Source organism: Natrix helvetica (genome assembly GCF_964273705.1).
Source record: "Natrix helvetica genome assembly, chromosome: 2".
NCBI classification, from domain to species: domain Eukaryota; kingdom Metazoa; phylum Chordata; class Lepidosauria; order Squamata; family Natricidae; genus Natrix; species Natrix helvetica.
The window spans coordinates 230,829,281-230,853,755 of record NC_138552.1 but is presented as its reverse complement, the minus strand read 5'-3'; the positions used below and the strand labels follow the sequence as shown (position 1 = coordinate 230,853,755).

At 39.1% G+C, this 24,475-nt stretch overlaps 1 protein-coding gene across 4 annotated transcripts in view; it reads right to left on the bottom strand.

Moving 5' to 3' along the window:
- Positions 1-24,475, bottom strand: part of CMTR1 (cap methyltransferase 1) — a 41,984-nt gene that overhangs the window by 5,827 nt on the left and 11,682 nt on the right. For all 4 annotated transcript variants that reach the window (XM_081942157.1, XM_081942155.1, XM_081942156.1 and 1 more), the window contains exons 6-23: positions 24,233-24,304; positions 18,951-19,045; positions 18,797-18,869; positions 18,395-18,593; positions 18,003-18,121; positions 16,114-16,210; positions 15,216-15,348; positions 14,401-14,580; positions 13,162-13,218; positions 12,289-12,346; positions 10,758-10,826; positions 10,081-10,212; positions 9,467-9,589; positions 8,104-8,195; positions 7,683-7,751; positions 6,023-6,070; positions 3,285-3,397; positions 2,486-2,594 (exon numbers count right to left, since the gene is read on the bottom strand). In XM_081942157.1, the coding sequence (XP_081798283.1) occupies positions 2,486-2,594; positions 3,285-3,397; positions 6,023-6,070; positions 7,683-7,751; positions 8,104-8,195; positions 9,467-9,589; positions 10,081-10,212; positions 10,758-10,826; positions 12,289-12,346; positions 13,162-13,218; positions 14,401-14,580; positions 15,216-15,348; positions 16,114-16,210; positions 18,003-18,121; positions 18,395-18,593; positions 18,797-18,869; positions 18,951-19,045; positions 24,233-24,304 (1,838 nt within the window). The remainder of the gene's footprint in view (positions 1-2,485; positions 2,595-3,284; positions 3,398-6,022; positions 6,071-7,682; positions 7,752-8,103; positions 8,196-9,466; positions 9,590-10,080; positions 10,213-10,757; positions 10,827-12,288; positions 12,347-13,161; positions 13,219-14,400; positions 14,581-15,215; positions 15,349-16,113; positions 16,211-18,002; positions 18,122-18,394; positions 18,594-18,796; positions 18,870-18,950; positions 19,046-24,232; positions 24,305-24,475) is intronic.

Here is a 24,475-nt window from a genome sequence, read left to right as displayed (position 1 = left end):
CTTCACAGCAAGAAATGTAACAGCAATTACTGGCATTTAATATTCAGTCTATTTAGTTACAGTATTTTAAGAGATTGATTATTGGGCTCGAAACATTGTATCAAGAACATATATCAGTGTCTAATTATAAACACACTAAAGCTCACATGGTAATGCAATGCTTCCATTACTAAAACCACTCTCAGAATAGTTCTAAAAATACCAGGGCTCAAGAAGCTTCCTTCTTCTAGTGAAGTACTGTCCGGAAAAGTATTTGGTGTGATGATAAAAGAAGAAAGTTTGTACAAAACATTATTTACTGTTCTTAGAGAGCAAAGAAAAGAAGCTGAAAGGATTCACAGTATCTGTCAAAACCCATCACTGAAAGAGGAGGAAAACTAGAAACAAACCAGGGAGATCACAAATCGTGGCGGTCTTGGATGTGAGAACTATATTTCACCTTCATTAAAAGGAGAAACCAAAGAATAATATATTCAGTATGCTATCCATCCATCCATCCATCCAGTTACCCCTTTAAATGCACCACCACCACCACCACTATTCTTTTAATTTTAAAAATGGGACGCTGCAATGCTGCAAAGATCAGCATTAATCTTTAGGGCCGTGTTTATTGAAAAAGTACATCTAAATCTGCAAAAAAGGGGATGGCTGCAGCTCACTTCTGTTTGAAAGCACACTCATCTACACACTTTCTACAGAGCAGAAAGTATGATGGAAACCTAGAAGTGATAGCAGGAAACAAGATGGTAAATAAATGAAAGTTTTGTGAATATCCATAACCATGACGGCAACCTCTCTCCAATCCCACCCAAAATAATAGCAGTTTTAGAAGTGCGCCCTTACCATGTTCTCAAAATTTCAAAAGTGCAAATATCAACTAAGATTTCCTATCCCTGGCATGGACACAAAAGTGAGTTGAATGACAAAGATTTGTAAGGGACAGATGAGAAAACTTACAAATTAGGGGCTAATAAAATTGTTTTAACTATTTTGAGAAAATGGAGGAAAAAAATCGTTCTAAAGTTGTTACAGAAATTCACGTGAGAGATTCAGAGAAAACCCTGAAGTTACAGAGTGAGAAAATGGAAGAAAGATAATATAGAAAAATAAAGTTTCATCAGAAAGTTATGAATGAGAGAAGCATCTCTGAGATATAAATCTGTACATCTCTAACTAAGAGGAAAAAGAAAATCCAGTCTTCCTTTATGGCATAAAAGCAGAGGAAAGTAAACAGTTGAGCACATTTCTTACAGAAAGCAGCTGCAAATTTAAAGGAAGTCCACAAGATCAAAGACTCTCATCTCAAAAGAATTTCAGGCAAGTAAAGCAAAACAAGGTTTTTTTTTTTCAAAAATACAAAACAAAAAGATTGTGAAGCTAACTGAAGGCTACAAGAAACTCCACAAATTTTAAGATCATAAAGGATTAGATTGGTTGTTGGAATGTTCACATCTTTGTTTCTTCCTTGACTGATAGAATTGTGCCCTGGTTGAATTCCTCTGAAGTACTGATCAGAGGAAGGGGTTTTTCTAAAAAAAATCTCTCCCAATGAAATAACGAATTAAGTTTAATCAAGTAGGGAGACATCCCATATCCATTTCCAAAATACAGACTGAACAAGGCAATCTGCAAAATGTATTTATGTGCAAGCTGTAAAGCAAGCTGTACTTCACATGTTGCCTACAAGTATCTTTAATGTGTCATCAGATGCAGAAAGTCATTTACAACTACAAAAAAAGTTCAGACATCCAAGATGGTGCTTTGATAAAAGGAAGAATTATTGTAAAGGCATAAGAAAGAAGGAAGGAGAGAGCTAAGAGTTAAAATATAATGTAAGCCCATTATACAGTAAATTACAAACAAATTCAAATGGAGTTTATTTATAAATGATATAAAGAGTTTAACTGAAAAACAGTTGATGCCAACACAAATAGCAAATGCAATCAGTGGTATAATATATTACAAACTAGCATCTGGACCTATAAACCAAAGTGATTTGCTACAGCTCAATTAAGACGTTAGAAATGAGCAATAATGAATTGTCTTCTTACTTCTCTCTTAAAGTCTGAGGGCTTCAAATTCACCACTCACTCTCTTTGACCGGCAGCTTAGTCTGCAGGACCCAGCGTAGAAAAACCCTTTTGCTTGGAATAATGAATTAATAATTAATGTCTCTATCATCCTTTAAAAGGATGAAAGCTGACAAGAATCAGGATCCAAGTAGGTATCTATGCCGGAATCTAAAATATCTCACCAGGGCTTATCAGACTAAACATATTTGGTTGGTAAGGAATGCAATGCCTTAGAAAGCGCATTGATTCAGAATTGTCTCATCGGTTTTTATTTGCTTTCAATTTTTTTTAGAAATTAGTACAAACTTTACAGAACAGAAGGGGAGATAAATAAATAAAAAGTTCTAATGTGATACTGCATCTAGCTTTCCCCTCGTGGATGAATTGCTACTATTTGCAAATTCAATACTCACTGAAATGGTGCTACAGACTCTGGAGGCAGTTCGTACGTGCCCTTCTGTGTTGCCTTATTGTAGAAAAACTTTTTTTTAAAGGTTTTGCTGAATGCCATCGTCCAGGGGTCTTTGAAGAAAACCAAGAAGATGGAATCAAAAAACGAAAGAAGAGGAAGAAACACATCCAAATTTCTAACTGTACTGTTCCTTTGTACCATTCTCAGCAAACGACTTAACATATAAACTATTGTTTAGCTTATACACCGTAAGAACATCAAAATAGAAAAATAGGTAATTTCTGTAGAACAGCAACCACACAATAATCACAGTACAGTACTTCATTTTTTAAAATTCATAAGCAACCCAGCTTTGAACTAAAAGGTTGTGAGGTGGTTTTGTGCCAGTTACTAGTGATGGCTGGCAAGGAACACAAATAGCATATGAAGAAGCTAATTACAGCAAATATCTTTCAGCGATTTAAAGTTCTTTTCAAGAAAGTAAACAGAAGAATCCAAGAAACTCTCCCTTGGCCTCTAAAATTTTCGATGCATTTTCTACCACCTGAGGTAGGAAGAAAGGACATTAAAATATAATAAGGGGGCAACAAATCAAGAAGGAAATCCATGTTTGTTTTTTCTCATTCTACAAAGCAAAAATAATAAGTGTCCTTACTTAATTTTCTCAACATTACACACACACAGACACAGACACACACACACACACACACACACGGACATTGACCCAACTACGGTGCTCAAATTCCAGGCCTCAGGCTAGACTATTATATCAGAATTCGCATGAGTAAAAATTGATTTACCGCTGACAGTCCGAACGATGTACAATCCAAAAGGTACAAAATGCCTGTCATCACGACCAGTGTAGGATAGCCGTGGGATTCCACCTGAACTCTTGATAACCTTCATTTCTAACCTAAGTTAACAAACATGTGAAGAGAAAGAAAGAGAGAAAGAATGAGAATGAGAAACAATCAATATCTTTGCATAAACTGTAAGAATCACATAAGCTCTGACAGTAAATGTGATTTGGTAGCAGGTAAACAGGACTTGGACAAAGAAATCTAGTTTAAATTCTTGTTTAATACAAATTCAGGGTCAGCCAAATCAACCAATACCTTAGCTCTCTATCACAAATAGTGATTTATCTCAGACAGATGCTGTAAAGATGAAGAAATCATAAGGTGGTTGGGTCCACAATTTTTGGATAAAGCTTGGTACCCTTTTTTTTTTTAAAGGGAGAATTCTACTTTCCTCCAAGAATTGGAGTCTTGTTTCTAACATTATGATGTACCTTCCAAGTTCTTCATGAAACCCTTTGATAAAACATGGGTGCTGGTTATGTATTCTGAAGCCTCAAGAACTGCAGAGCTAATAGAAATCCATAATTTGAAGTGTGAATTTTGAGGAATGACCATTGGCTTACCTGAAGAGTCTTTCTCTGTGCGCTGCAGGAGAGTCCAAGCATGGGTTAAATTAATCTGGTTGCCCAAGGACTGAGTTCAAATTCTTTGGCTACGTCTCCTGTTCCTCCTTAAGGCCAGTTTTTTAACGATTCATGGAACTGGAAGGTGCAATGAGATGACGTGGAGATCGTCTGGTGGTCCCGAACCCTGTGCCCACATGAGCCTTTGGGGCTGCAACCACTGAGACCTTGCCCTTGCCTGCCATTCTGCTCCTCCCTTTGGCCTTGTTCCTGGTGTTGGCCCTTGGCGGGCCAGAACTATCATGTCCTGAAGGCCCTAGCTGCTCCGATGTGGTGGTAGCATCTGTAGGCCGGATGGATTAGCCGGTTGAAGCCCTTTCACAATAGCCAAGGGAGAAACACGCTCCCGCTGGGAAACACGACCCAAGCACACCGCAGGGATAAAAACACCGCCGTGTGGTTCCTGCAGCCTCGGCAGCCACGTGGTCACTCTTTGTGTTACTGGCACCGCTGCAGAAGGTGGTGGCTGCGCGGCAATATCCAATGAAGAGGTGGAGGATCTGGAGAATGACCACATGGTGGCCAAAACAACACGGCCGCCCGTAAAGAAAAATTAAAAGCGTGGGTGGTAGTGCCGCTGCCGGTGACCCAATGCCCACACATCACCAGTGGCGATCCTCCAGGAGACGAGCCACGCAGACAGGCGTCGCCAACAAAAGCGCGTGAAGCGGTGGCTTACCATTGGCCGCCGCACGCAGAGGGAGGGTGAATCCAAAATGGCGGCCGCAGCCGCGCTAGCTGAAAAGAGAAAAAAAGCCTCCCGAGCTGGCTATTTTAAAACTCTGAGCAGGGGAAGCTGTCCGCAGCGCCAGACACCTGCAGCGACCCCTCAGCTAGTCAAACCTCCGCCCTTAAGGTACGGAGGCAATCACACACACCCCAACAGCTCGCTCCTTGCTCTCTCACCTCCATAGCTCAATCCAATTGAAACAAAAAAAAACTACACACAAAGAAAATAACAAGCTAAAACAATAAATTTGTACTAAATTTGGAGAGTCCAAGCTGAATTAAATCAAAACAGCTGGAGCTCACTTAATTTCATCCTGAATGGACCAGACTGAATTAAAAAACTAACCTTGAGGAACAGGAGGTGTGGCCAAAGAATTTGAACTCAGTCCTTGGACAACCAGACTAATTTAACCCATGCTTGGACTCTCCAAGCAGCACACAGGAGAAATAACTTTCTCGTCCATTTCCAGAGGTAAGTAGAACCTTGAGGCCATTACATTCATCGGAGATTGGGGGAATGCCTGCAAAGGCTTTGAATAAGGGTATTGAGGGGCTCAGAATATTATAAAGTATAATAAGCATAAAAACTGTGAGAGGAGCCAAGGTCAAATTCCTCCATGAATCTCTGCCATAAAAGAAATTCATAGCTTACAAGAGGTAAAGTGATGAGGAATGTTGATGAATGATTTTTTAGCCCAAGGTATGACTGCATCAGTGGTGGAATTCAATTTTTTTTACTAGCGCTTCTGTGGGCGTGGTTTGGTGGGTGTGACATGGCATGGTTTGGTGGGCATGGCTTGGTGGGCATGGCAGAGGAAGGGTACTGAAAATCTCTATTCCCTCCCCACTCCAGGGGAAGGTTACTGCAAAATCCCCATTTCCTCCCGATCAGCTGGGACTCGGTAGGCAGAGAATAGATGGGGGCGGGGCCAGTCAGAGGTGGTATTTACCTGTTCTCCGAACTACTCAAAATTTCCACTACCAGTTCTCCAGAACTGGTCAGAACCTACTGAATACCAGCTCTGGACTGCATACAGATTAAACTGATTTTTTTTAAAAACAGACATTTTTTCCAATAGATAAGCATTTATTCCACTCTTGTTTTAGGCAAATGATATCATCATACCACACTATGGTTGTTTTTTTAACCCTATTGGTTTGGCAACAAGGAATAAACGATTTTCCTTCCAATACACTCTCTATACGATTTCTTTTATTCTGGCAGGCTGGTCAATCAGACCTTAATAATACTGCTTTCCCAAATAGTAACAGAATTCTGAGTTTTCAATCTGAAAATTAAATTACGTTTTTTTAAAAAATCCTTACCTCAGAAAGATCTTTTCCATATCCTCTAGCCTGTACACTTCCTTCACTCTGTGGGGAAAAAAAATCAGTAAGCTGGATATGTAAGCTCCAACCTCTAACTGTCTCTAGACTTCCTATAGCCCTCTTCTAGACAGAGTTGGGAACAAGCTATGGAACCTTTGCTGAATATTTGTAATATCTTGCCCTTTAAGCATATGATGACCCCACCAAAAAAAGGAAAAAAACTGCAGCCTTCATGATTAAAGAGAAAAGATTGAAAAAGACTAAAAAAAACAATATATAGTAAACCACAAAGTGTAAACTGCACGTGTTTTTTAAATATTTTTTCACTCTCGAGATCATTATAGAATTGAGTCTATAGATCTAAACATTTCTGGATGCAACAACACCATTCAGTTGGTAATTCCAGATAGCAAAGTCAAACCATTCTGCTGAGTGTGAAACAAATTGCCATAAATTGTTGCTAAACAGAAAAATGCAGAATTATTCATGTACAGAAAATTAAAACTGGATTTTTGAAATTCTGTTCCAGCAAGTATTATACAGTATATGCTAAATAAAAATCACAACCTAGGGTTGCTTTTGGGGGAGATGCTTTGTGGTCAGTGGAGACTGCAAATGCCTTGACACATACAATAAATACAATACAATAGTAGAGTTGGAAGGGACCTTGGAGGTCTTCTAGTCCAACCCCCTGCCTAGGCAGGAAACCCTATACCGTTTCAGACAAATAGCTATCCAACATCTTCTTAAAGACTTCCAGTGTTGGGGCATTCACAACTTCTGGAGGCAAGCTGTTCCACTGATTAATTGTTCTCACTGTCAGGAAATTTCTCCTCAGTTCTAAGTTGCTTCTCTCCTTGATTAGTTTCCACCCATTGCTTCTTGTTCTACCCTCAGGTGCTTTGGAGAATAGTTTGACTCCCTCTTCTTTGTGGCAACCTCTGAGATATTGGAATAATGCTATCATGTCTCCCCTAGTCCTTCTTTCTCTTAAGCTAAACATACCCAGTTCCTGCAACCGTTCTTCATATGTTTTAGTCTCCAGTCCCCTAATCATCTTTGTTGCTCTTCTCTGCACTCTTTCTAGAGTCTCCACATCTTTTTTACATCGTGGCGACCAGAACTGAATGCAGTATTCCAAGTGTGGCCTTACCAAGGCATTATAAAGTAATGTCCTTGGCAAAGATTTTTCGGAAGTAGTTTTCACTGCCTGCTTCCAGGGGTCGGGAGAGATGGACTCATCCAAGGTCACACAGCTGGCTTTGTGTCTAAGGTGGGACTAGAACTCACCCAGTTTCAAGCCTGATGTTTTAACCACTACACCAAATACGCTTTCTTTAAAAAGCTTTACTTGATATAAGCTGCTCTTCTAAGAGCTGCTTCTAAGGCGGCTCTTAGTGATGAACAGGCTGTGGTCTCCATTTAGCCTTCCACTTTGCCATGGAATTTATATAGACCAAGTCTTCAGTCTCTCTTCCAGTTTATTCCCGATGTTAAAAAGTCCTCCCAAAGTGAACTGAAAAAGCTTTCTCAGCAGGCCACCCCACCTCTACCCTTTGTAATTGTCCAATGGCAATAGAGCACGTCAAAACTCTATTCATTATACTTCATCCTCATAACCTCAAAGCCAAGAAGAATCCAAGAGGGCTTGTTTCACCTGATGGGGCTCATATCTGGGCGGCTAGGTTTAGAGACAGCTTTCACAAACTTTTCTGCCAAATGAATTCTGCAATCAGAAAGAGAAATTTATACATGGTACAGTATTGGAAATGACAATTAGTAGAACTTATATAAGATTTTCCTGCAGTGTCTGCTGCGCAGATATTCCCAAAACAAACATAAAAAAATGATTGGATTTAATAATTCAGGTCTCTTCTGAAGAAAAGGTGATTAGTTGTTGCCTAGTCTTCTTTCCTACAGGCATGTCTCCTTTGATAAAGTGGACGAAAAGAAAACACAAAGGTCTGCTTCTAATATTGATCTGAAGAACTGTCTTGAACGGTGCAGATGAACAGTTAAAAGGAGCACCACTATCCCACAAAAATATTTATGCAACGGTCTATCCAAACTCTACTTACCGCTGATTGAAATGCTGCTCTCTAACATTACTGCCATTCAGCACCAAAGCGTCCAGGATGTGGATGGCGTGGATTTTTCGCTGGGCTTTGCCCTAGAAAGAAAGGAAATTAGGAACATCTCAAAGTGCTACTCCTTGTAAAAGAACGTGCATATCTGCATATAGTGGTAGTCCTCATGAGCGACCACGGTTTATTTATTAAATTTATATGCTGCACATCTCACTTTTTTAAGCAACTGTAGGTGGCTGAATCTAAAATTTAGTCTGTTTCAATTTGGACCAATATCAGATTTTCAGCCAGAGGGATGGACAGACTTTAGTTCAGCTGGAAAATACTCAGAACAGATTGCAGTAAGTTGGGATCAGAAATTCAGTCATTAAGCGAAATCGTAACAATGCTTAATCTTACTTTGGGGTTGTTGTTGTTTTTTTTCTTTACAGACCTGCAAAATTCATAAATGCAAGGATTCGTAAAGTTATTTTTCCATCACTGTCATAATTGCTAACAGTTGCTGTATGAGCCAGTTGCTACTTGCATCCAATCTCACTGTTTATTTCAATGAGATTAAATAGCACAATTTTAAATCAAAAGATAACCCTATCAATTTCTCCCCACTACCTTCTCTTTTATGAACCTTGAGGTCCAAATTTTATCTTCTGACTGACTTTTATATATTCTTGGGGTTTTTTTTCTCCCTTTTATTGATGTTTTATTTTATGGGGTGGCTTTGGATTTGCAGACACGCTTAGAGCCAACGACCTTATTTCTCTAGAATTATCATGCCTGCAAATGCAAAGTCACTCTGCCTTGGAAGTATGCGATCTGAATCTGTTCAACCTCCAGCCACTGGGTCAACACTTCAACTGCCTCACCTGTTTGGCCTAGAGATAAGACACATAACTGAGCTTTTCTCTCCCTCTGTTTTTCAACTATGTGATGCTTATTTTAGGGTTTACACTACAGGCTTTATGTCTTTTCCTACATCATTCAGCAGAAACATTGTCATTATTTTTTTGCTACTGTGGCCGCAGTTAGTCCACCTCTACTTTCGGCCCAGTGTTTCTCACCCTCAGTAATTTTTAAGATACGTGGATTTCCGCTCCCTTGGTTCCCAGCAGTCTGTGCATCTTAAAGTTGCTGAGGCTGAGAAACTCCTAGCCAAACATAAGGAATCTTTTTTTCTATCAAGGGCTAGATATCCTGAGGAACAATTTACTGGGAGCTGCAGAGTGGTTATAAATGGGGCCAGCAGAAAGATTGATTAGGGACTCTCCCTCCCCTATCTATTCATCCATCGCACTGTTCAGGGAAGGAAACAGGGCAAAAACATTTTTGAAAGAAAATAACTCTGAAGGTCACCGACCTCTCCTTTCAGCTCAGGAACAATTTCCACGCAAAGAAGTGTATCCCGTGGCAGTTCTATCTTCAATTCCAGTTTGGTCCAGCGATCCGATTGGCGACCAAGCCAAGTGTATATCTGAGACTTCTACATAAAAGCAAAAAAGGAGGTAGCCGGATTAGAGGGAGAAGCAGTTCACCAAAGAAACCATGTGCTCTCAAGCAGTTTGTAGTATAACAGGTGAGAGAAATGTGCATCCAAAGTAGGATGATGTTTTAAGAAGGATATGGAAGAGATGTTATTAGGGAAGACAATAAACATTCAGTTTACTTAACAAGCCTCTCTAGCTATTCCCAAAAATGTGACATAACATAAGAAATATTAATTATTATAACCAAAAGTCGATCAAATAAGCAGAGGTATTTTCATTTGTCTTCAAAATGACAAGGAAAATCCACCAGTCAAACTATCAACTTGGTAACTTTTTGTTTGTTTTGTGTCTTTGAGTCAGTATTGACTCCTGGCGACTGCCTGGACAACCAGAAAGAAAAATATACCTAATCTAAACAAATTCCATGTTACTTAAAATATACTATTTCACCTACTGATATTAACCAATATGTTTAATTATCACATACCCCTAATGACAGAAGGAACTTCTGCTCATTTCCCGATACCATGCATCTGTAATCCAGCACGGGTCGAATTTTGTGCAAAGTTTTTGAGTTGAGAGGAGTTGATTTATAACTAAAGATCTCTACATTAGTACCCTAAAGCAAAATTGAAAGAGACAGGAAGAAAGAGAATTCCACAATTTATTTCAATATGGTGACCTCCAGAGATCTGATCTGTAACTTTCATCAGTCACGTCTACTGAGCAAGCTGACCAAGCATAATGAGAGTATATGAAAGAGACTAAGTTGAGGGAAGTAAAGGGCTAACTCTACAACTGGCATTAAAATACATTACTATGCTTTATGTACTGAGATATCACAATATGCTACCTTCGGAGGCTATCAACACGATAATTGCTTATCAGCCTACCTATCTTAGCATAAAGCTTGTTCCCTCTTTTTATATCCCTTTTCCTATAGTTTTACAAAAGACTCAACCAACCACTAAACATAGTGTCTAAGTGAAAGCCTTTCACAGTGCATTTCAAGCCAGCAACTTTACAAGAATGTAAACCAAAGAGCAGCTGACATTGAGTCTGGCCAGGTATTTTTTTTAATCTTTGCTTTCTATGAATGACACCATACAGGGCATGAATGTCATCTGAATATCTCGACACAGAAAATGGGAAAAAAGGTCTTACCTGAGTTAGTTCATAGAATTTGGTTAAGGGATCAGAAGAGGATGGAGCAATTCGGGCTTGGTCTGGAATCTAGAAAGATTAAAAATTTAGTTAGTTTAAAATTATAAATTGCCTACATTTCCCTGAAATGTAGGGGGGGGGAAAGCATGGCATTTTACTATAAAGGAAAAAAATCAGACAATTTTATTCTTGTAGATGCTATTGTTGAATCAAAATATTCTTTTTCCACATATATTTTTATCTTCTCAATCCTCCTTCCTCATGAATCCCACACAAAGACCAGTGGGGATTTTCTGCTATAATAAGATACCCATGTGGCCTTTGTCCATGCCTGCAAATTATCCAAAAGAATTAGGCAGTTCATTTAAACATGAATGAGAATGAGAGTTCCTTTTCAAATCAGTGAAATACTTTTCATACAATACATTATTAGCCTATAAAACATGCTGCAATAAAAATCCCCCAAATCCAAGATCCACACAGAGAAACCAACCGGCAATGAAACTATTAGTTCCCTTCAATTGTTAGCAATAAACTATATTTAATTCTATTGCATTATCTACTCTGTAATTTCAACGAATATTTATTATATTTGAAAAAAATACCCTTATATAAAAGATTATAAACCTAAAATGTTTCAGAGATCCTTGCAAATTCTCAGCTAGCAATCTCTATTTGGAGATATCATAACAATATTAAAAAATATATACTTTGGGATAATTAGCCAAGAAAACACTGTATTATGTTTCCTCGCTTATAATTACATGTTTTAATTGTGTGACAACACTGTTACTATAACACCTGCATCATTCAGGATGTCAAAAGTTTTGTGATTATATCCATGGAATAATTTAGATAGCAATTTTATTCTGGTTTCCTTTCTTCTAAAAACAAGGAGATATGATTCCAACTCTCTCCTTCATCCTTCCAGTCAACTGGGCCAGTCAGCAGTTTTTCTTCCTCAACAATGAGTGCCGACAACCCATCCAGAGCTCCAGGAGCAAGAAATTGCAATCTCCACATTCTGTGCTTTTTATAAAAAAAAGAACTCTTACTCTCACAGAAACTAGTCAGCTGCCATCTGAGGAAGACATAGGATTTTCAATTCGGAGATGAAATGCTATCATTTTAAGTTCCCAAGTCTTCTCTGCAGTGATAGGAGTGAAAAGAAGACTCACTCACAAAAGGATGAGACTTCACCTGTAAAATAGTAACTTCCAGCTGTGTTTCAGACATATTAAGGAGGATTGTGTCAGATGGATGAAGAAGACAATACAACTAGTTTAACAAAATCATAAATTATGCCAAACTAGGTCAATTTGTTCCTTCAATGTTATTAAAAATTGACATCAACTGGTTTTGAAGAGTCCTCCTGAGCATACCTCTTGACCTTCTAAAGACAAAAGAATCCTTTCTGACAGAGAATATATGAGCTTCTTAGTCGGACTGCAGAAACCTAGTTCTTATATTAAGAAAATTGAGAACCACAAAATACGGTGGGTGTAATATTTTGCTTCTTTGTCCTACTTACCCCCCAAAGTCGGAGGCATTCTTTTCGGATATCAGCCTGACGTGCTTCATTCAAAGTCCTAAAAGAATATGTAAGTATCTAAATCTTCCATCAAAAAGATACTTGAGGCTCTTTTTATCCCATCTACTCAATGATAATTTATTACTATCCATTCATCTAGTCACTGAGTCACATTGCTTGAATTGAGTGATCTTCTGAATAGATAATACATAAAAAACAATACAGGTATCCTCAACTTACAACGGGTTGCTTAACAACCACTCTAAGTTATAACAGACCTGCATTGAGGCTATTTATAACCCAGATTCAAACTTCCAGCAGACACACACACACATACACACAGTAACATGACTGAACTACGGACACTTGACAACACAGCCACATTTTACAACCATCATGACTTACGACCATGATGGGCTGACTTCATTAAAATCGTAATTTGAGGACTACCTGTAATTTTTGAAACCCAATGCTGCCTCACATATAATTTTGTTTCCCTACTAGTATGGCATTTCTTGCTTTTGAAAAAAAAACTCAATCTATAGTAGCTCAAATAAGAAAAAGCCAACCTACCATATTACAGATTTGGGCCATAAAAAACACTGCTTCTACCGAAGGAAAATCAATAGGACAAATTTAGTGACAACACACTAGGTAGGGCCCAGTGACTTGAAAGACAATAAAATCCTACTAAATTTACTCTAAATCAGTCTCACTGTAATCATATCACGGCTAAATTTGTACCTTACCACTACAAATGAAGATTACATTCATGAGACTAACTATACATCTCAAAGAATCTACACATTAAATTCCAGTAAAATCCTTAAGTATAGTTTTGTAGAATACTTTGAAAATATCAAATCTACTTACGTGTCTTGAACAAAGGCATGAATTTTGGCCAGGGCTTTAATCTGAACAGCACAGAATCTGCAAGAGAAACAGGTCTATTCTAGAGCATTCAGAGGAACTTGTTAAATGAAAGGCTTATGAATCAAAATATGGATTAAAAAATAAGAGGCAGAACAAAAACAAAACATGTAGATTTGTACCACATTTTAACGAATCGCATTGCACTGATATTGTTAGAAATTGAAGAGTATTTCATTTACATGTTTTGCTCATGATATTTTTCACTGGGTGAAATTCAGTGATTACTGGATCGCTTATCTATAATATTACTGCACATTTTAAATGGGTGGGTCAAATTTTTTAACTTGCAATTTCCAAACATTAGGAGTCTTCAAAACATTTGGCTACTTTAATGTCATTCAGATGTGCTTGGTAAGTAACTACATAAATATCATACCTTTTTAACCTTTTGTTTCATTTGCACAACAGAGATGTCTACCCCTCCAAAGATTTGAAACCAATGCTTTAGGCACCAAAATAGTAGCACCTCTCTGTTATTCATTAAAGCGGAACCTCTCTTTGGGCTGTCACAGAAGCATGAAAAGAAGACTTGGCTACAGAAGACTATTTAAAAAGTGTCTATTCTCATGAGTGCAGAGGGGTGTTTGAAGCATTTCTTTCAAATTGAAGAAAATGCTGCAATTGGGAGCATATTCACAATAGGAGTTTAATTAATTCAAGCAGGAAGACTCCCTTATGTAGAATATGTCACAAAGCAAAGCAGATCTGGATACCTGAAATATGGTTTTCAGGGCTTCAATAGAAGCTAGCATCTACTAATGTTTGGTGTAAAGTTCTACTATTTAATCCAGCAGTTAGCGTTAAAAATAGAAGGGGATGGGAAAATATGTAATTAAAAAGTGTTTATCTTTTTTCACTATGTTTTAAAATTCAGACATAGTCTTCTTCATATCATATTTCTTTTCTAACTTTCTTTGCATTTTATTATTTGCTTTTTTTCCTCGCTGCATTTCAGTATTTTAACAATAAACACATGGATGAAAAAAGAAAAAAAAAGTATCTTATAAAATATGTTCTTATGTAAACTATTAAATTTAAAAAGATATTCAGGGAAGTAACTGATAATTTTCAGATAGTAAAAATAACTTGGTAAAATCACTAGCAAAAAGAGTGCAAAGGCAAATCCTTTATTTTTTTCCTGCAGATAGTTTTTTTTTTCCTCTCAATGTATTAACTCACCTTTTATTTGAGTGGATCATGTAGTCATAGAAATCATGATCGCCTCTGATTACTTCCAAAGGAACAACAAGATTAACGTCTTGGTCGGAGTTACGTAGCTGGTTGATTTTCATGTTCACTGTGAAAAGGTAGTCTCTCACTTCTTCAATTCCAGTTTTTAAACCACGGCCTATCACATACCTGTAGAGACACAAAATACTTTTTTCCTAATTTTTTGTGGGTTTGAGTTTTTTACACAATGACTAATACCTTTTGCTAGCTTCTAAGGGAAACTCATGTATATATGCTTGTGAAGAAACATAGATCATGCAATTAGAATGGTACAATATTTCCTGTAGTCTAGAGTTTTTGAAAGACAATGGATCCAGAATTGTCTAATGCTTTCCCTGAAGTTGCTATTTTTCCAAACTATTTGCAAGTGACAGAAAAGAAACTGCATGAACAGTGAGCTCTGATTAATTGTAGATTATAGTAGCTTTGTTCCATTTATATTTTAATATGTCACCAATGTTAAGTTATTGTAGCTAATTCAAACATTTCCTAAATGATTACTAATATATATGTTAAAAAAGCAAAACAAAAAGATCAAACATAATCTGGTGGCAAATTTTAAAAAATCTTATCCAGTGCCCCTTGCCCCTCACCCCCCCCCTCCCCAACTGTCTTGTATAGTGCTTTCTCTGATTCCAAGAATGGAAAATTAACAGCCAAAACCAGACATAAAACACCTGTCAAGATTGCAACTACATCAAATATTTTATCACTTGTTTCCTCATTCAAGCAGATTAATTGCCTTCACATTTCTCACTTCTCACCTTTCCGAATTGGCAGGACGGCTTGTCACAGGTTTGAAGATTGATACACGTTCAAAGCAGCAATACAACAAATACACAAGGCCAATACTGAATGGTGTGAATAAGTCAAAGGTTTTGCAGAGAAAGTGTCCTCCTGGAGGGGGAAAAAAAACTATTAAAAGGAAAAACACATACTATTTTATATTCTATATTTCCATCAAGAAATTGAGTTTATCTTTCTGAAACCTAAATGAAAGCAAGACAGGATGCTTTGGCTGTAGCTCCTTAATGAGTTTATGCTCCTCAAAGAACCAACTGTATGCTTTCTCATTGTGTCCCAGGCTTTATTAGATAACCATCTGCTACATAATTTATCATAGCAGTAAAGCCTTACCCACAGACATCTTGAAAAACTAAACTGTGAAGATCTTGATGATCTAGTGATAGTCATGGCCAGGATTGCACAAATCCATCTTATTCCAATTGCGCCCTTTCTGGTTTCATGCAACCCTGTTCAGGCATATCTTATTCAGCTCTCATTTGGATTACTGCAATGCACTCTACATGGGGCTACCCTTGATCACATTCAGAAGCGAGAAATGGTCCAGCTTGCCGTGGCATAAGTAGTTATGGACACACCACAATTTATCCATGTAACACTATTACTATAAAGGTCTCTATTGTCCTGCTACATATATCTAAATGCATTTTAGAAACAGCAATTCCCAATGACAAAAAATAAATAAATAAACAAAAAACAAAAAGAGCCCAAACTGGAGCACCTTGTCACTTATAGTCCAAATATCTTCAAGGGAAAAGCTTCATAAACAGAGAAAGACAAAATAGACTGGAGAATATCTAACATCAAAATCACAGAGGAGGATAAAATACAGAGAGGTAAGGGAAAATGGGACAGCACCTGTCCGTATAACAGAGAGTCCTGTGAGGAATTGACAAAGTGTCAGCTGTTTGCTTAAGATCTCTTGGATGTTTTCCTGCCCTTCTACTGAGAAGCCCTGAAACACACAAAGTTAAATGTATAATTGTTTAATATCACCATCTATATAATTAAAAAATAATGGGTCTTCAAGTTTTTTAGCACTATCTTCCAACCAATCCACCCTCAGAACTAATTTGTCCTTCTCGGGAGTGCCAAGTTTCACCTTGGCCAATTGAGCAAAATATTGCTGCCACTTTCTCATCTATCTCTTACTAACACCAACCACAGTGGAATATGCTTGTTGCTTTTCTGCTCCCTTCATTTATTATAGCACCAAATTACAACTGAGATATTTGGGGTGGAGGGAGAGAACAGAAGAGAAAGCAAAAGCAGAAGCGAAGTATCTTCTATCTGGTTATAGACTGAGAGGCATCATCTGTCTAAAGCAATGGTCCCCAACCTTTTGGGCACCAGGGACAGTTCCACGGAGAAAGGCTTTTTCCGCAGACCACGTGGTGTGTGGTTTTTCATGCTGCCTGCAACCCACAGAGGGGGCTTTGCTTTTTTGCAAAGCCCAGTTGCTCATAAAGGATCATATTCTTCCTTTCATCTAATTTTTCTGTATAATACTATCACAATACTTGCTGAACATTCTGGGAGTTGCTGTCCGTATGTAGATTGGGGGTTATTTTATAATAGTTTTTAAGGAACCTCTGCTATCAGTTTTCAATAATGTCTAGCTCGGGAGTCAGCAACCCGCGGCTCTGGAGCCGTATGTGGCTCTTTCATCCCTCTGCTGTGGCTCTCTGTCCCCGGTCGGCGCCAAAAGTTTAAGAGGAGCTTCCGTTTTTTTGAGGGGGCGGGGGGAAGCACAGTGTGCCAGGAGGAGACTCTATGGCAAGGAGAGGGTTTTCTGGTCACTTCCACAATTGATAGGTCTTTCGGTTAGGACAGGTAGAGGAAAAAGGATGCCACGCTAAGAGGAGACTCTATGGTGAGGGAACCGGTTGGCTCCAGAATTGAATGAGGAGCTTCCGGTTAGGACCTTTGTGGCTCTTTGAGTGTTTAAGGTTGCCAACCTCTGGTCTAGCTCAATGGCCAAGGTTATTCTCACAGAGGGCAACAGCACTCAGGTCTTGTACACATGAGGCATTTATGGAAAGGAAAAGGATGGAGTTCAGATTCCTATTCCCTCTAGAGAGCCCTTTGGAACTTGGAAATTAATGGGAAAATGACAATTAACCTTTCATTGAGTTTCACAGGCTCTTGACTCCCAGGTTTGCTACGTTATTAAATAAAGGCATATCTCTCTGGGATAGATTGACTCTGCATAATTAAGTCCATATAATCCCAGGAATCAAGTTCAATTCAAAGGTATTTTATAATTATAGCAGCTAGATAAAATTTGTCAACTACATCTCAGATCTTTCACAAAATGTCCTTCTCTTGGCCAAAAAAACTCTCGAAGAGCTTTGCTCCACTTAGGACATAAAAATATGTTTTATTAACTGTAAATAGAGGCTCAGTATCTACATTCAACAAGGTCAGCTATATAGTTACATCAAAGTTTAAGTTTCTCAAGGACACCTATAACATATAATTTGGTGTCATTCAGTAAACGTGTGTGTGTGTGTGTGTGTGTGTGTGTGTATTTGGGCATACCAGGGGTTGTAACACAAATACATATATTTGTATTTATATATTTCATTTCCACAAGTTCATTAATCCAGTTCCAAGATAAAACAGAATGATCCATGAAGCAGCTGCAAAGGAAAGCTAGTATTATGATTATTTTCTTAATTTGACTGCATGTCACTGCATGCTATGAAAGGTAAGCTGCAGATAACACCCATAGAGAAAAAACGTACCCCATCGGCCATTAAGAAATGCACCCCCTTCTGATCTGTGTTGTCCAGCACAAACTGCTGAAAGGCAGATATGTTCTCAGGACGAGTGATGTCGCCATCTCCCTCAACACCCCCTTCACCTAAGTGGGAAAACAAGGATTTTGATTTTTAATCACATATATTAATACTATACTTACCAAGGAAACATTTTTTTTAAAAACACCTCCTGTTTTTAAAAAAACAATTACCTAACTTTCAGCAGGAAAGTAGAAGGATGTTTAGTAAAAGGAAAGGCATTTTTCTTATCCCAATACTGCCGGTTTTTCCTATTCTTATATAATTAATGTTCTTGCAGAAAACCATGCATCCACTGAGGATGGTTTTTTTTAATGGAAACAATTGTGTGTGCTTACCATAGTAAGGCTCAAAAAGCTCACTAGATGCAGCATAGAAATCCTCCAATTTGAAATCGTTTGGTCCTTTTAAGGTCATCCCAAAACCTTTTGCATGCCACTTCTTCCTCCAGAGGACATATTCTGAGAAACCACCAGGGCCAGCACATACATCAGCAAAATATAGCAATTCAGCAGAACTCTCTTTAATTAGTGGTTTCTGCAAACAGAAAGGATAAAAATTCAATCACCACAACTGAATCAATCTCCCAAGTAAATAGTTGCTGATATCAATCTGTCAAATTGCTTAGCTTCTGAGGTGCTTAATCAACTACCATTTCAATAAAGCTCTAAGGATTTTCCTACTCACTGTTCCCATTCACAGAAGGCACCAGAGATACACAAATAAATGAAAACCCTCACCCCACTGGAATCCTTTGGGTTTGTAAACATGTAGTCGAAGACATAATCTATGTTTGCCATCTTCATTGCAGCTCTGTAAGTGTAAGATGGGCACTTGTTAAGAGTTTGCCCTTAACTGACCAGATATGTCGCAATGTGTAGTCTATTCACTGACCTGTTTAGGAAGAAGGCTCCGCGGATCATCTCATAGGGATTGGATCTTGTACGAGCTCGGCGCATCTCCTCTCCGTCCAGCACATCAAAAACAGTCTGCAAAAGGAAATTAGAAAATCTAATCTAAACAGGGAAGGGCACCTAAACAGAACATTTTGCTGTTCCATACTTGGGACTTTACAGAACCCAATTAGGGGGAACAATTAGCAATGGACCATTCATTTCGTTCTTTAGACTGTAAGCTTCATTAAGTAGACAAGGCCAAAAAATTCAACTCCAGAGAATTGCTAAAAATACTTTCATTGGGATTGGCTACAATAACAGAATAAAAGAGCAGAGCCCAAAGAGGGTACACAAGTAGGCAAGGAAAACGAGGGCTGGGGAGGGGGGAGCTATGAAAGACAGGGTCTGGCATGGAAGGGGATGCCTGCTAGTGAGGAGAGTGCCAGGAACAAAAATGGCCCAATGTTATCATGCTGCCAATTTTCATATGCAACCTCAAAGAAGGTTTTTCTTCCATAGCCGGATCGCATCAACTTTCAGAGAATGACAATGGAGGGCTACAAAATGGCAGGTAGTTACACGTACACCTCAATCTTGGTACACAAATGCCAAATATCCTGGATGATTATGCCTAGGGCAGGGGTGTCCAAACTTGGGAACTTTTAAGACTTGTGGACTTCAACTCCCAGAATTCCCCAGCCGGCTGGCTAGGGAATTCTGGGAGTTGAAGTCCACAAGTCTTAAAGTTCCCAAGTTTGGACACCCCTGCCCTAGGGTCTTATAAATCCAAAATCTGTAGCATTTCCTCTTGTAATTCCCCCAAAGGCAAATAAAGGTGATCATAATAATGCAAGAAGCCATCCTCAGGCTCAAATAGAGGTACAGTATTTTGGATCGGTCCAGGTTGCACTGGTGGGCTAAAGCTGATCCTGGGTGAAATGGTTTCTTCCTGCAGGTTTCAAATATGTGCTGTCAAGAAGGTGGATGCAAAGTTTTCTAGCTGCAAGATTGTGGCCGTGAAGGGCATCTGCTCCATCATCTGAGAGCCTGGACAAGGCATCTTCCCGTTTGCATGGGGCTGGGACACATAGATCCCAAAGTTGGAAGCATGGGAATAAGACAGACCATCAAACCTGGCAATAACTGGGTTGACAGGCTGTGCACAGTTGCTCCAGGTTCTAGTGGTTGGGTCATATATGTACTGGACATAGTGTGCCTTCAGATGTTGCTTCCAAACCTTGAAAGCACCCTTGAGAGTGAGCAGCTCTTCCAATATGGTGTCACTGATTACATCTGCAGGAGAGGTGATTCATTTGGTGTTGTGCCCTACAAGAGCAATGTTAGGGGCAGGCACTATAAAGATAGCGCTTTATACTATCTTTATCCTGGGGTCTGGGTGCTGAAGGACTACGGATACAAACATCTCCAATTATTGGAAAACTTCATTGGAATGGCTCTTTGTTTTACAGTGGACCAGAGAAGGAAGTAATGATATGCGAGAAAGCAGAAATAAACTTGTAAGAGAAGTTTGCAATATCTAGGAACCACTACACATCATCTTCTACACTTGAGAACGTTGTTACATTGTTACTTGGTTTACTTGAACCTTGATAGATCTATGCCCAGGCTTTCAGGTGAAAATGAAATAGCCAAGGAGTTCTGTCTTGACGAGATCAAATGTGCACTTTCCAGCTTGGAGTACAGACAATACTTTTGGAGACACTGCAGGATAAATTTGACATATATTCCTGTGGTGCCCTGGAGTAGATCAAGATGTTGTCCAGGCAAATAATCGCTAACTGAAGACTTCATGAAAAGCTGGAAGACCATCAGGATTTACAGAGTATGAATGGCATGACCAAGTATTTGAAATGGCTAAAACAGGTCTGCAAGATGATAATCCCCTTTCTTGATCTAGATCACAGTACACTCCATGAAGCTCCAGTATGGTGATGACAATGGCAGAGAATAATTATTGTAGGAGATCCAAGATCAGCAGAAGAGAAAGTTGGTGGCACAGAGTTATGTGATTTAGGTATAGTCATTACAAAGATGAAGCTCTCCCTTGCAAATTTATTCTTCAAAAATAGGACAGAGACCTCTGCTGGGGAGGTAACGTGACAGATAATCCTGCTCTGCACATTTTTCTCAATGGATTCACAGACATCCACTAGCTCTAGCTCAGAAAGTACATATAGATAATATTTGGGATAGCTGCTCTGGGGACAAAATTTATTGTGCAATCATAGTAGTGGTGTGGGGAAAGATGGCCAGTCTGCCTGGTACCGGATACATCCTGGAATCCCACATTCTGGGTCAGCAGCAGTTTGGGAAACTTTACTATAAATGGTACTTCAGTGGTCTCTGCAAGTTTCCACATGATAACATCTGAGTGATATCCCTGCTCTACTATTACTTGATGCAGCTAGCAGTTGCGAATGCTAATATGGCAATGTGCCTAGAGGGCCCAACGGGCAGTGGGACACCAAATTACCTCTAAGCAGATGGCCATATTAGCAATCACAACTGCTAGATGCATCAGGTGATCATAGAGCATTCGGTTCTCTTTGTTATATTTTGTCAGTCAGACTGCATGGAGTCGATATGGAGAAATAGGACCGGAAGCAAATTTTCATGGTCCAGTTCCAGAGCACTTGGCCACCAGTGGTCTGGGGACATACCATACCACTATGCACAGGGCTTTCTGAGGAACTGGAGTTAAGCATACACTAGAGGTGTGCTTTGGGTATATAGCTGGCAACCAGGAGAAGATCAGGGCATGAAAATAGTGTATATGCAGACCAGATGAAGAAAATGAGATGAAAAAACAGGAATGGAGTTACTGGTAATACAATACAATACAATAGCAGAGTTGAAGGGACCTTGGAGGTCTTCTAGTCCAAAATGGTCACAAGTCCCTTTTTCAGGTGCTGTTATAACTTTGAACAGTCACTAACTGAACTCTTGCAAGTCGAGGACCTGTAGTTAAGTTCAAAACAGTCGTTAAGTGAATCTGCCTTCCTCACTGACTTTGCTTGTGTCTGAATTTTGATCACATTACACTGTGGGGATACTGTGATGGCCGTAAGTGTTAAAACCCATCTGAAGTCACTTTTTTCGGCACCGTTGTAACTTCAGTCACTAAATGAATAGTTGTAAGTCAAGGACTATCTGTTGTCCAACATGCTTAGAAGACACAAGATTGGGGAAATCTGCTTTTGCATGTCCTGCACTACATCTGAAATAGTGTTCGACTTACGACTGCAATTGAGAAGACCTGGAATGTGCATTTGCGTGCCAGGGAAAATTCTGATGAAAAAAAATACATTTGCATGTGGATTTCTGCCTTCTGTAAATTAATAAGGCTATCTCATATGAAAATTACCAGGAAGCAAATCCCTCCCTCCCCCCGCCCCAAAGTAGAATATCAGCTAGAAGCCTCACATATCCTTCTAACCAAACTACTTTTCCAGTGACTCTGGTCTGAAACCTGGGGAATCCCTCAGGTAAGATTATAGGCATGATTGCAAGCCTATCCCTCTCTTCCTGAATTAAAATTCTTTACAAGTGAAACTAAGCACAGCCTTTCATAATTAGAGAACAGGAATTTATGGCTAAGTGTAACATTCCGCTTCTCCTCTCACATACAGGAGACTTGCTACTTGAGGATGTGAAAAAGCAATATATTCCTTTTTCCTGGATGGACGAAAGGACCATATCCATAACCAACTTTCATCCTGGCAGCTGAAGCTCTGGCCTGGCAAAATTATCTGATAAGAATCTTTCCGTTTTGTAATATTTATTAAAATAATGCAAGAAAAATATGTTACCCTGCAAATATTTTCTAAAGGGAAACTCTACCCAATCATTGCACCCATGGGATAGAGAAGGAGGAGTTGTATGAGTTGAAATATTCCTATGTCCAATTCTCATTGGTGGGACAGAAGGCCAAATGCTAACTGGAATGGTATGCCTCAATTCAGATTTGTTAAGAGTATATTCTAGAGCACAGCTTATTGTAGCCGGAATTATTAGGAATGGTCTTCTCACCGAATGACCAGAATTTCATAAAGAGGAAATCAGTTTCTGGATAATAGATCTGTGCCTGGAGCAATCATCAGATGCATCAATTCACACTTCCCCATTGGACAGCACAATTTTCCACAATGGCTCTCTTGTCTAGGGGTAAGCCCCAATAACCAGCCTATATCACAAGCAATCTGAGAAACATTTTGTTAGCTTCCTACATACTATCCACAGAACGTAGGAAAGGACATTCAAGTTCTTCTGAGTCAGATATTTGTTTGCTGGGCAAGAACTCAACTACTATTCAATGGCTTGACTAAGGTTCTCTTTTCCTTGCTTCCATCCTCTCTAGGACAGCGGTCCCCAACCTTTCCGGCTTGGTGGCCCAGCATGGGAGATGGGAGGGAATGGTTCCATGCAAGCGGTAGGCACGTGCGCATGCAGCTCCATTTACGCTTGCACAAATGGAGCTTCACTCATATGGCCCGGTTCTGAACGGGCTGCGGCCCACTACAGCCCACATTGAGGACCCATGCTCTAAGAGACCCACTATTGTGCTTTTTCTCCCATTCTTTCGAATGTGGGTTCTTGTTCAGTGCAGGATCCCTGTAAGTCTCTGATGTCAAGGCAAGGAGTCAATCTGAAGCTTCTGAAAATAAATGGGGAACTGGCCTCCACCACAAAAGGAGGAATATCAAGTGAATATCAAATGAGTATCAGACAATATCATTGCTTCACCTAAAACCTGGTGGTTTGCATTCATTTTTTCCATAATTGGACTCAATAATATTGCACATAGATTGCAATTTCACAAACACGTAACATCAAACTCTTTCTTAGGGCCACCCACTTAAATATTATCAGAGCGTCATCCTCAAGAGATTTCATTGACCGAATGCATTCTTCTATAGAAGTCAAAGTAGCTTCATTCAAAGAGGATAAGACTATTCTTGTATTCTGTTTGTTGGGCATAATTACTGCATTTTCAAGGGGGAAACTACACTGAAACATACACAAGCTTAAGATTGTTTATCTGCAGCAACTCATCCAAAGTTCCCTCTGACTATTAACACTCAGTAGGGAAGGGGGAGGAAAAAACAAATAGGGAAGCTACTTAAGCCTCCATGTTACTGGAAGCTACTCTATTCTAAATGTTTCAAAACCGTCAACCCTCAGATTGTTCTGCCTTTGCACTGCACTGGTATTTCTCCTTCTACTGACAGGCCTGTTGTGGTTCCAGGAGATAAAATTCACCTTGCATTGGAGCATGCTGTGTATGAGTTCTTTTCCACAGAATTCCGTTTCATCATCAATCACCAGTTTCTTCTATAAAACAAAATGTGGAGGAAATGAATCAACATGTGTACTGCATTTGCTTTAAGTCCAAGACTGTATAACGCTCCCAACTCAAAAGAAGAAAATGTGATCCAGAATCGTGGAGGACCTACACATTGTATTTGATGGTACCTCTTTATATCAAATGTTTCTCTTCCCAGG